This window comes from Acomys russatus, chromosome 15, assembly GCF_903995435.1.
Source record: "Acomys russatus chromosome 15, mAcoRus1.1, whole genome shotgun sequence".
Taxonomy (NCBI): domain Eukaryota; kingdom Metazoa; phylum Chordata; class Mammalia; order Rodentia; family Muridae; genus Acomys; species Acomys russatus.
In genome coordinates, this window is record NC_067151.1 from 31,845,779 (window position 1) to 31,857,481 (window position 11,703).

An 11,703-nucleotide genomic window follows, 5' to 3' on the forward strand; every position below is an offset into this window, starting at 1 on the left:
GGCGTTTGTTGTTTCCCATTCAATTATATTTAAGATAGAAATGATCATGTGAAAAGTCTCACTCACAATGTCTGCTGTATCTATAAAGTCTATCATATATAATCATATATACATACCAGAAAACTCATTACACCTCTCACTCAAACCTGGGAGCCCACTTAGAGTGTAGACAAACCCAAGCTCGGCGACTCATTAAGTCTGTCTGGTGCACTTGTGTGTACCAGGTACGATGTCAGGTGCTGTGGAATCAAATGTACACTAGAGGCAGTCCCTACCTCCATGGAGCTGTAATTCTAACAGTAAACCACTTACACAGACCGTGGCTCTCAGAACCCTTAAAACCCACACGTGAATTTTCTTTGGTTTGAAAAATAATGTAATTGAGTTTTTAATCATCACTATATTGAAGTTCTCCACAGAACTAGGCAAATTATCTTTGCGTAAGTACTACTTTTATTCTTAGCCACTCCACCTCCTTGCATCCCTATTTTTTTCTGACAATTCTCCCAGCTTCTTCCTTGGAAAGTCACTCAAATGACATATCTTCCCTGAGTACCCACCCAAGGACACAAAGCATTTGGCCCAGATTTCTACCAACCCTTTTGATCTCCTCACAAGAGGCCAAACATCCTCTGGCTGCATGTAGCTTCATGGGACTATTCAGCAGTAGAAGTTCCAGGTGTGGTGGTGCATACATTTAACTCAGCACAGGGGAGGCAGAGGTAGGGGGACTTCTGTGAATTAAGGCTGGCTTGGCCTACATAATGTGTTTCAGGCCAGTCAGGGTTAAACATTGAGACTTTGTCTCAAAACAAAACAAAACAAAAAAGTAGAAGCCTGAAAAACATAACAACTTGGATTTCCTTGCAGTGTTAAGAAATAAGACAAAGTATCAAAGTGTGCCTGAAATCTTTGAGAAAGGAATCATGACGTAGGCTCATACATATCACCAGAGAACTTAGCATTGAAGAGACGTAAGCCTTCTTCTGCTCATGCGACGAAATCACATTTGAATCAGTTTTTACCCCCTTGGCAGTTAAGAGATGGAACAAAATTATAATGAAACACTTGACTTCAGATTCCCCTGGCCATGTGGCAATCACTCGATGAAACACACAAGCAAAAATATGCTGCACAGTGTTGTTTTACAGGATGAAGAGGAAAGTGGGCAGGCCACACAGCGTGGCTCGAGTTGCCCTCGGCAGGGTCATATAACAGAGGACTGCACCAGCGTGGCCTGCCCACAAGACCCAGGATGTTCGCCGCCACATACAAATCAGTATTTGTGTGAGTCTTAACAGAAACCAGGCACAGTCAGCTCATTTCAGCTAGATGATGTTAACAGCTCCTGCAGAATTAGGCCGTCACCATTTAACGTACACGCTTCAGTGCTTTGTTGTACGGGCAGCCAAGGTAGCCAACTGCCTAGCATTTAGAACACTCTTTCACTCTTCTCAGGACTGAGTTGTGCCTATAAGGGCATCAGAAACAACAGGAGTGAATGCATTTTATAAATACTGCCTGTGAGACTTCAAGCTCCTGCTTAACTCTGAATATGCTCCAGGAACCTCCTGTATATGCTGAATACTGTAAAAAAAAAAAAATACCCTGCATTCCACATTGTCTTATCTGCTGGGATTCAACAGCTGAACTGTACAAGGGTATGTGACCCTCACCTATGTTAAGGAGAAATTTAAATGAATGTACAACAGACAACCAAGAGAAGCCTAGCCTAGCTTTCTGTCCTGGAAATGCTATATGCTTTTAATTCATTAAAAGTGAATTAATACGATAGATAATGAATCACCTTTTGATATTTCTTTCAAACTCTAGGAAATAATTCTGTGTATGATCTGTAGCTCCCTAAGATGCTTAATTATAAACTGTCCTACTTAGAAAATGGGAGTTTTAGAATTCTTTATGCTGTAAAAACTTCGGTGGCACTTTGTTTTTGAGACAGGGTTTCTCTGTGTAGCCTTGGTTGTCCTGGACTCCCTGAGTGTTGGGATTACAGGTGTGTGCCACTGTGCCCTGCTGGCACTTAAAAAAAAAAAAAGGTATTTTTGAAATAATTGGCATTACATGTGTAATTTTAAGGATACCTTGCAGACATTTTAGAGGTGGTCGACTGCTGCTCCCCAGCTGAGCAATAGGTCACAACTCAATAAACCTTTTGTATGGTGAATTTAATACGTATCTTCATTTGAGCAGCCTACCTTAGCAACTCACAACCTTGTCAGTCAAGGAGCATGTATATATGAGGCTGTTTAGCATGTGATGCTTAAAATACCTGGATATTTAAGGAAACTTTCACTAAAAATCATTTATTTTTCATATGCCATGAAATGTTTCATTGATTAAAATGTTTTCTAAGAGAAGCTTGTGAAACTGCAGATGACTATGAAGTATTTGCAAGGTCCTGTTTGTTTCCCCTGCCCCAGGTGGTCCCACTGATTCTTAGCCTTATAGCTACAAGGCTACAAGACGGCTGGGGTTCAGAAAGCCTGGGTGAGAGGCAGAGGCTGTACACAATGTGCAGTCAGATCTAGAATACTGGGGGGAGGGGGGAAAACTTTAACCTGAGTAATCCATCCACTTACAGTTAACTGTATTTTAGCTTGTAACCACAGGCTGATATTCTATTAGAAAACAAAACAACACAAGCATTCCTAGGCAGGCTGTACATGGAGCCTAATCAGTTGAGCACCCTCCCACCTTGAAAAAAATATACCATAAGACAATATTGTTCCAGAGTTCTGAAAGCTACAAGTCTGAGATTACTCTCCCTATGCTAATGTCAAGGTCCTAGAGGAAAATAATTCTCTTTTTCTAGATCATGGAGGCTGGGTGCATTTTCCTTTTCTTGAAGTCTCCAGCATCCTGCCCATCCACAATCACATCTGCTTCTTGCAGAATAAGAGCTTATTATGTATTGTCTTCACTGTCTTCTCTGATTGAGTTCACCAATTTTAAAATTTGCCATCTAGTGCAAATAACCTTAACCACTAAGTGTAGCAGTTACTCACTGAAACATAGACTAGACCTCCTCAAGCTCTGTAGCCTTACATCCAAAGCCTTTAGTAACAGGTTTCCCATTGGCAGAGCTACAGGGTGGTTTTACACATCTAAGTGAGCCTTAGCTGGGCTAGGCTGGCATCAAACTTACCTCCCAGGGGAAGGATAGTTTATGTTACAGCCTCATTAACATGTCAGGCTATCATATGGTACATCAGAAATCAGGCCTTTGATTTACCTCTGATTTACTGTGCAGGCTAGGCTGGGCTTGTTACCATGGTAACTGGTAGGAGTCTAAAAAAAAAAATGTTTCAATGTCCAAAACCTTCAGAGGTTGGGTTAAGGCTGGCACACCATTATTCCTTCTGCTGGTCAAAACAAGTCCCATGTCAATTAATCCTGAATTAAGGAATAGGTAAATAAAAACCTACGGGTGGAAGGAGCCACAGTTGCTGCCAAAAGCCATCAGCATATAGAATGGGGAAGTGTGGACAAACTAAAATACACCTACTCTAAAGCAAAAACCTTTACTGACAGGTTTTAAGGGGACAAGAATTTCCAGTGTGACAGGCAATAATGAAGCTGTATTGGAAACTATGCTAATTCCTATCTAAATTCATGAATGGGTATCTACTTCATTCTTAATACCCTAGAGAAAGACTCTGAGCCCCTCAGCGACCTACTCTCGGGCTTAACAAGTATTTAAGCCATCTACAAGTTCTTAAAACATAAATCTAATCCCTTTCATTTATGTCTATTTTTGTCACACTTTCCTACTTTATATCTGAAGCTGTATAAGCTGGGCTACAAAAGTTAACAAGTTCTGAGGCCAGGCATGGTGGCATACGCCTTTAATCCCAGCACTTGGGAGGCAGAAGCTGGTGGATCGATGTGAGTTCGAGGCCAGCCTGGTCTACAAGGTGAGTGCAGGACACAGAGAGACCCTGTTTTGAAACCGCCCCCCCAAAGTTAACAAGTTCTGACAGGGATGTCTAACATGACTGCTATGTGACACTGTCACTACAAACATGCTGGGCAAGTTCACGTGTGGCTCATGGGCTACAGAGTAGACAGGCATGCAAGTCTAGAGAAACAGTGAAGCTCCGAATACTGTAAGCACAGCACCAAGTAGTAAGTACATTGCTCTGTAGCCAGTGGGGGGCATCGAAGGAAGCAAGCACAACAGACAACGCAAAGGTCAACAGCTGGACTTTTAACAAATAATTTTGGCAAAAGGGTCTTTTTCAGATACACTAAGTATAGAACACAAAATGAAACAACAAAACAAAAACAAACCACTCTTTTTCCTTTTTTTTTTGCCCCCCTTTTGTCATGGTGGTGAGGCTGGGAAGTGAGCTGAGGACCTTGCACATGCTACGCAGGTGCTCTAAGGCTAAACTGCATCACAGCCCTGTGAGTACTTCTAACATCATATACATTTCATGGCTTAGGAATCAACCCACCGACACGTTTCTGCAGAGGTTGCCATGACAATTTATTAAGTTACTCCTGGATATACTCTCCTGACGTGGGATTCAGCATCTTATAGTATTTTTGCCTTTCTAAAGTTTTCCTAGGAGAAAGTACAAAAGAGTACCCAGATAAATCCATTACCCTTTTAACAGTACCTAGGAATAAGTGTTCCATTTTGAAACACTCTGACAAAATGCTGAGTGTCACTCTATCTTCAGGATCTCCTTTATGAAGAACATTAAGAAAGACCTCAGTGGGCTGAATATATGCAAACTATTCACAAATTCAGCTGGGGAGATGACCTGATTTAAAGGTGACAGTGACAATGGGGCACCATCTTTAATGCATCTCTCTAGTTGACATGAAGAGATCAGTGACCACTTTCTTCACAGGTATAAACATGCTTAGCTTTCACAGCTCCAGCTTAACTATAAAGAAAAATTACTACAAGGACCTGACTTTGTGTTAACCTCAGGTTATCAGCACAGCTGAGGCACATTAATGGCAGGGTGACATTCAGCTGGTGGAATACCACAGAACGTTAAGATTCTTGGCCCCTCACCACAGTCTAGCTATGTTCAAAGTCACTATGACAACCCAAAACACACCATTCCTTTCCAGATGTGTCCTGATGAGAATGATGGTGCTAGATGATTTGAGATTACTACTAACTTTATGACTTCCACAGAAAGTAACTGCCTCATTAGCTTAAGTAAGCACGACTGAAGAAAAACAGTAAAAATTGTAAAGGTGGTATTTTTTCAAACTCATAGTAATTTGAAAGGATTAAATGCAAAAATGCAATACTTATTTATCCTTAGATGCACACGCATATTTATGGGAAAGTTTTTTCTCTACCAGATTTTCTCTGTCTCATTTTTGAGAAAGGAACTTGCTATGTAGGGCAGGTTGGCGTTGAACTTGGGATCCTCTTGGCTCGGTCTTCCATGTGCAGGGATTCCACCAGGTGTGCACCAGCATGCCTGATTATCAGGACATCGCCTTTAGTATAAGACATGTCCACCCATCACAGTAAAGTAAAGTGCAGCAGTCTGTAAGTCCTCACACTGGTCCTCCTGGAAACTGCTGCTGTCTTTGCTCCAAAACTTGTTGATTCAGTAGCTGCTGCTGCTTCTGTAAAAACTGGACAACTTCTGGACTTCTTAGCAATGACTTAAAGAGAAGGAAGAAAAAGGATTATTAATAGAATTATCCATTTTCTGTTTGTTTGAAAGCAGGTGTCACACGATGGCTTTGAACTCACTGCAACGTTCCTGGCCTGACTCTTTCAAGTGTTGGGATATTTTTATAGCAAAGCATCAAACATGCTGGCTAGTCTTTTATATTTCATGTACTTATTAATTTTCAGCCCTGTCTTTGTCTGCATTTTTATATTGCCAAGTTTAAAATCTTTTGTGATTCTTTAATATTATAAAACCTCATTGTAGAAATTTGAGAGAAATCTAAATTCACTTTTTAAAAAATTCTACCAAATATTCTATCAAAAACCTTACATAGAAAGTTTATCATGAGTTAAAGTATGTTTCTCTTTCAAATTACTACCTAAATATTCCAGTATGTATCAAACAATTGCCCCTTTCCCGATTGACTTCTGGTAATTTCTATCAGCTTTATATCAGAGATCTCTATTACATATTAGTAATTATAACTCAATACCATTACAGTTATTCCGTATACTCAAAGTCTGTTTTAAAATCTCATCTTGCTCAAAGGTTAGTCAGTGAAGAAATGGGGCTCAAGGTGTTCCCTCGCTGTAGTTCTGGGCCCCAGGGCGTCCAGCGGCCAGACACGGCGCAGTTCTGATGGCCAGTGAACTGCTTTTAAAGTCTTACAAAGGAAAAGCAGTTTGGCTGAAAACAAGCAGTTTTTGCTAAGAGATCTGCAACTATTTCAAAAGACAGCACTTACCAGTCTTTTCTGATTTAACACTTGCTCTAAAAGAGTAGGCCTTGCAGGGCGATCCCCAAAAGATCCTGTTCGTTGTTTGACAATGGAGAGTATGTTGTCTGTGCTTTCCTGGGATCAATGACAGAACACGGAATACAGTATTGTAATCCACAGCAGCAGGTAGTTCAGTGATAAAGCACACGTCTTTGCTTTTTTCCCCTTTTGTTCAGTTTCTGTGAAGCTTTAGGAAAGCCTCTTGGTAAGCCTCAGGCAGAGTGCTGCAACTAATTCTAAGTAAATGCCTCCTCCCTTCAGGCTTCCCACCTGGGCTCCTTAGTCTCTGGCAAGGTCTCAAACTGAAGCCACTGGGCAGAGGGGAAGGTCCGTGCAAACTGCTTTCAGGGTTACAAAAGAATGCCCAGCAACACCCAAATCTCTTCACACAGAACAATCTAAGCCAATGCAGTCAGCCGGCTTTTGGACAATATAAATCAACTCAGAGGCAATCTGCTGCGAATGAGGTACTGGATTAATACCTGACTTACACCCCTAAGAGGAGAGGGCAGTGTAATCCTGCTAAGGGAAGCAGACAGCTTTCAGAGTAAACTGGCTAGAAGGGGCTAGAAATCACAGGTATGAAATCACCAACACAGTGCAAGCAGGCAAGTTCTGCAAAAGCAACCACTCCCCGAGACATCAAATCCCATTACAAATTAGCAGTGCTCACTCCCAAATGTCAAGAATCTAAGTATTTACCCTTTACTCACATAAAAGAATGTTGCTGAAGTTAAGTCGAACACTCTGCCCCTAATAAAACTGCAATATGACAATGAAAACTGGCAGAGATCTGGCTAAGGGTAGAATCGAGGGCCTTGCACATGCAAAGAACGTGTTGTACTTAAACAAAATGCTTTATGATGAGGCCATGCCTTACATGAATTTAGTGGTTTAATTTTTTTTTTTTTTGTCTTGGCCTTTTATCTACTGGCTTCTGAGTTGTCTATTAAAATATCACTGCCCCCATTTATTGTGAGATATTTAGCAAACTTTTGTTATAAAAATGTTCCTTTCAAACATATTTTATTTAGGTCTCAAATATTAAAAGCTATAAAAGAGGATTCTAATCTCACAAAAGCAAGAGTCTTCCAAGTCTCCCCAGAGTAAGCCTTATTGACAGGACTCTTTGGTTTATGTGCATATTTCATGGAATGCTAGAACTGACTTGACTGTAGAGAACTCACAACCTCAGGCTTTATACTATGTAGGGGGAAAAAAGGAGCTTGTAGTAGAAATAATTTTGAGTAATGTAGGACAAACTTCTACAAATGTTAGAATTCCCCTTCCAAAAGGAACCTTTTTTTTTTTCCCCAGACAGGGTTTCTCTGTGTAGCCTTGGCTGTCCTAGACTGTGTTTGTAGACCAGGCTGGCCTCGAACTCACAGCGCTACGCCTGCCTCTGCCTCTCGAGTGCTGGGATAAAAGGCGTGGGCCACCACCGCACGGCCCAAAGGGAACTTTTGTGGTGATGAGTTTCCGTACTTTTTACGGATTCTTTTCGCTTTTAAACAGTCTAACATTTAGGTGTCTTTTGTTGGTTTGGGGCTGAAATGCACACCAATAATAATTTTCATCTAACCAAAATAATTCTGAAGGAACACTAATCGGGCATTGTTTTAAGGCCAAGAGACAAGGGAGCCGAGACATAAGGGAGGTGTATAGCGGGGCCCAGGTCCACACAGCTAGAGGCAGAGTCCTAATTGCACATCACTGGCTTTTATCCTCCCATGTGATTTGGACCAAGCAACCCCAAAGTGCTCTCTGTGAGTTACCATCCTACTACCAATTCAAATAGTCTCGGGGGAGGGGGTCCTAAGGGAAAAAGGGGGGGGGCACTAAAGTTATGGAAAACCAAGAATAGGGTATGTAAACGGGCAGGATGTCACTGGGTAGAGACACTAGGAAGTTACTGACAAGAGCAGATCACCTCTAAAGTGCCAATGTCAGCTGGGCTCTCGCTATGCGCTCACTCATCACCGAGGTGGAGGATGAACCCAGCCCCCTTGGGAACAGACGGGAAGACCCTGCGTTTGTGCAGAGATGGGGGTCGCACGCACGTGTCCTGGCCCCGGGACCCCTGAGGAGCGTTACCTCCAGTTTGACGTTGCTTGCGCTGGCCGCCGGGGCGCCGCCCGAGCTCAGGGCCTGGTCACTCTTCTTCTTCTTGTACTTGTCCTTGTACATCTTGTTGCGGTGCTTCTTGCACATCCAGGGCTTGCGCTGCTTGGCCACCTGGCTGGTGGTCTCGCGGCAGCCCTCGTAGGTGCAGGTCTTGGCGTCCGGGCCGCGCTCCCCGCTGCCGCCCTCGGCACCTTCGTCCTCCAGCTCCTCGGGGCTGGCCGCACTCTCGCCGCCGCCCGCGGGGTCCGACGTGTCCAGCAGGTCGGCATCGTCGTCCCCGGTTTCATCCTCGGGGTCCGCCGCCGGCTCGCACGCCGCGGGGCCCGGCCTCAGAGCGCCGTCCGCCGCGGCCTTGTCCTGCCTCATCACCAGCACCGTCACCGGAGGGGCCGTCCCGGGGCTAGCGGCGCCCGGCCCCGAGCCCTCGGACACAGCCTGCGCCTCCGTGCTGCCGTCGGAGGCCCGGGTCCGCCGCCGCGGCCCGTCAGCACCTGAGGAGCACAACCGTTCCTCACAAGCTGCCCGCCTTTAGCTTAGGAGCCGGAGCCGCCGGCACCGCACTACGCCTGCGCGGCGGCGGACCGCGAGCCAAAGCTTGGAGCTCCGGGGGGCGGAGCCGAACAGGGGCAAGACAACACCGACTGCGCCTGCGCGGCGGCCAAGGCTGGCTTTAAAGCGGACTGAGCGGTCGACAGGAGCACCTACTGCGCCTGCGCAGCTGTCGTACACTACGAAGCGGTAAGCGGGATGGAAAGCCAGGCATCTCTACGATGACTGGGCCTGCGCAGCTGCCCTCTGCTCTCTTGAGGGCTTTGCACTCACGGTTTCCGAGGGCAAAAGGCTGAGGAGGCTCTCCCTGGTTTAATGATTAAAAATAAGATGCCTGGCAACAGATATTAGATGGAGAAGTTTATTAAATGAGCATGGCGGGTTGGGAGAGGGAGAAGGAAAGGAGGGAGAGAGGTAACTCAGAAACAGAGACAGAGAGAGGGAGAGGAGAGGAGAGAGAGAGAGAGAGAGAGAGAGAGAGAGAGAGAGAGAGAGAGAGAGAGAGAGAGAGAGACAGACAGACAGACAGACAGACAGACAGACAGACAAGAGAGAGGGGCAAGGTGGGTCTGTCCTTTTATAAAAGCCCTACCTGGCTAGGGCCACGCCCAATGGCAGGTAGGCAAATGACATCACAGGCAGGCTGACTAGGGCAGAATCCTAACTCCCATCCAAGTAGGGTCAGGGGACACTTTCTGCCTGAAACACACCCCCCTCCATCCCTCAAAAGAGTTCAAAACACTTTTCTCCTGGAACATCTTTGGGTATATTAAGAAGGTTCCTGAGACACCCGGTTTATCTGGCTCATGCATCCCAGTCAAGCCCCATCCTGGAAGGAAGTCAGTCTAAGGGATGATAGCTTGTGTGCTGCTCAGGCTTTCGTTGAGCAACTTTCCTATCCAGTCCTAACCCTCCTGCCTTCTCTGATATCCCAGTAGTGGAATTGCTGGAGCATATGACGGTTCTGTTTTTATTTTCCCCACAAGCTCCACACTGACTTCCACAGTAAGTACACATGTTGGCGTTCACACTAGCAACGCACAAGGGGTCCCTTTTCCACACCCCACCGGTGCTTGCTATTTTGTCTCTAATAAGAACCGTCCCAACTGGGATGGGATAACACTGGTTTTGATTCGCACTTCCTCAGGATTAGTGATGTGTACTTTTACATACACCTGCTGGCCTTTGTATGCTTTCCTTTATGAACTAATTGCATCGCCCATTTCAATTGGATTATTAGGTTTTTTGTTTAATATTATTTTTGTTACATTAATTTAAATTCCTTAAATGTTCTGGATGTTAACCATTCATCAGATGTAGTTTACAAATATTTTCTCCCATCCTAGAGATTGCCTATTCTCGTGTCATTTACTTTTTAGTTTGGTACGCATCAATTTGTCTTTTTTCCCTTCCACTTCCTATGTTTTGTGAGTGTCTTATCCAAATAGATCTTTGCTCATTCCAATGTCTGGAAACACTTGCTCTATTTTTTTTTTTTTCTAGTGGCTCACAGTTTTAGGTCTTTATCTCAAGCTTTACTTAATTTTTGTGTTGATTTTTGTAAATAGTGAGGGGTTTAGTTTGTCTTTTATTATTAATATCTACAGTGAACTTACTTTATTCAAGAATGAGCACAATGTACAAAAATATGCTTTATGTTATAAAAATATGTTTATTTGGTTTAAGTCTTTTGCGTGCAGCTATCCAATTTCCCCAGGTTTACTTATTGAATTGTGTCCTTTTCCAATGTATGTTCTTAGCATCTTTGTTGAAGATTTGTTCTGCATAGGTTTACTTCTTGGTTCTCTATCCTCTCCCGCTGATCTATGTACCTGTTTTCATGCCAATAAAATGTATTCATTAGTCCATCCTCACCCCTCTCTGCAGAGTGTCTCTATGTAGCCTTGTGTAGTCCTGGAACTCTCAGTGTAGATCATGCTGGCTTCAAACTCACAGAGATCTGCTTGCCTCTGCTTCTAGAGTGATGGGATTGAAGACACAAAGCATGTGTCATCAATCCTGGTGATACAATAGGCTTTTTTGATTACTACAGCTTTGTAGTATATTCTGAAGTTAGTTAGTGTAATGCTTTCTGCTTTGTTCTTTTAGCTCATAGTGGTCTTTATTATTTAGATGAGTTTTTTTGAGGTGTCATAAATTTTAGGATTTTTTTTTTCATTCAGCAAATTACTGTTTCTAGGATTTTGGTAAAGACGGTACTGAATCTACAGTTTGTTTTGGGCAGTGTGAACATTTAAACACTATTGATTTTTGTGGATGACTTCGTGTGTGTGTGTCCTCTTAAATTTATTTCAGGTGTATTTATAGTTTTCACTGAACAAATTTCTCATGACTTTACATAAATTTTGTTCTATTATAGCTATTATAAATTGTTTTCTTTTCTTTTCTTTTTGTTTTTGTTTTGGTTTTCGGTTTTTCAAGACAGGGTTTCTCTGTGTAGCCTTGGCTGTCCTAGACTCACTTTGTAGATCAGGCTGGCCTCAAACTCACAGCAATCCGCCCGCCTCTGTGTCTCGACTGCTGGGATTAAAGGCATGCACCATCATACCTGACTTATTT

The 11,703-nt window shown here is 43.5% G+C and overlaps 1 protein-coding gene across 1 annotated transcript; it reads right to left on the reverse strand.

Annotated features, from left to right (window-relative positions):
* Positions 1-4,340: 4,340 nt before the first annotated feature.
* Positions 4,341-9,143, reverse strand: Rfxap (regulatory factor X associated protein). The gene is made up of 3 exons (XM_051157166.1): positions 8,545-9,143; positions 6,418-6,525; positions 4,341-5,661 (listed from the first exon to the last, which is right to left on the reverse strand). Exons 1-3 carry the CDS (start codon positions 8,938-8,940, stop codon positions 5,551-5,553), a joined length of 615 nt encoding a protein of 204 aa, XP_051013123.1. The 5' UTR covers positions 8,941-9,143; the 3' UTR covers positions 4,341-5,550.
* Between the last annotated feature and the right edge of the window lie 2,560 nt (positions 9,144-11,703).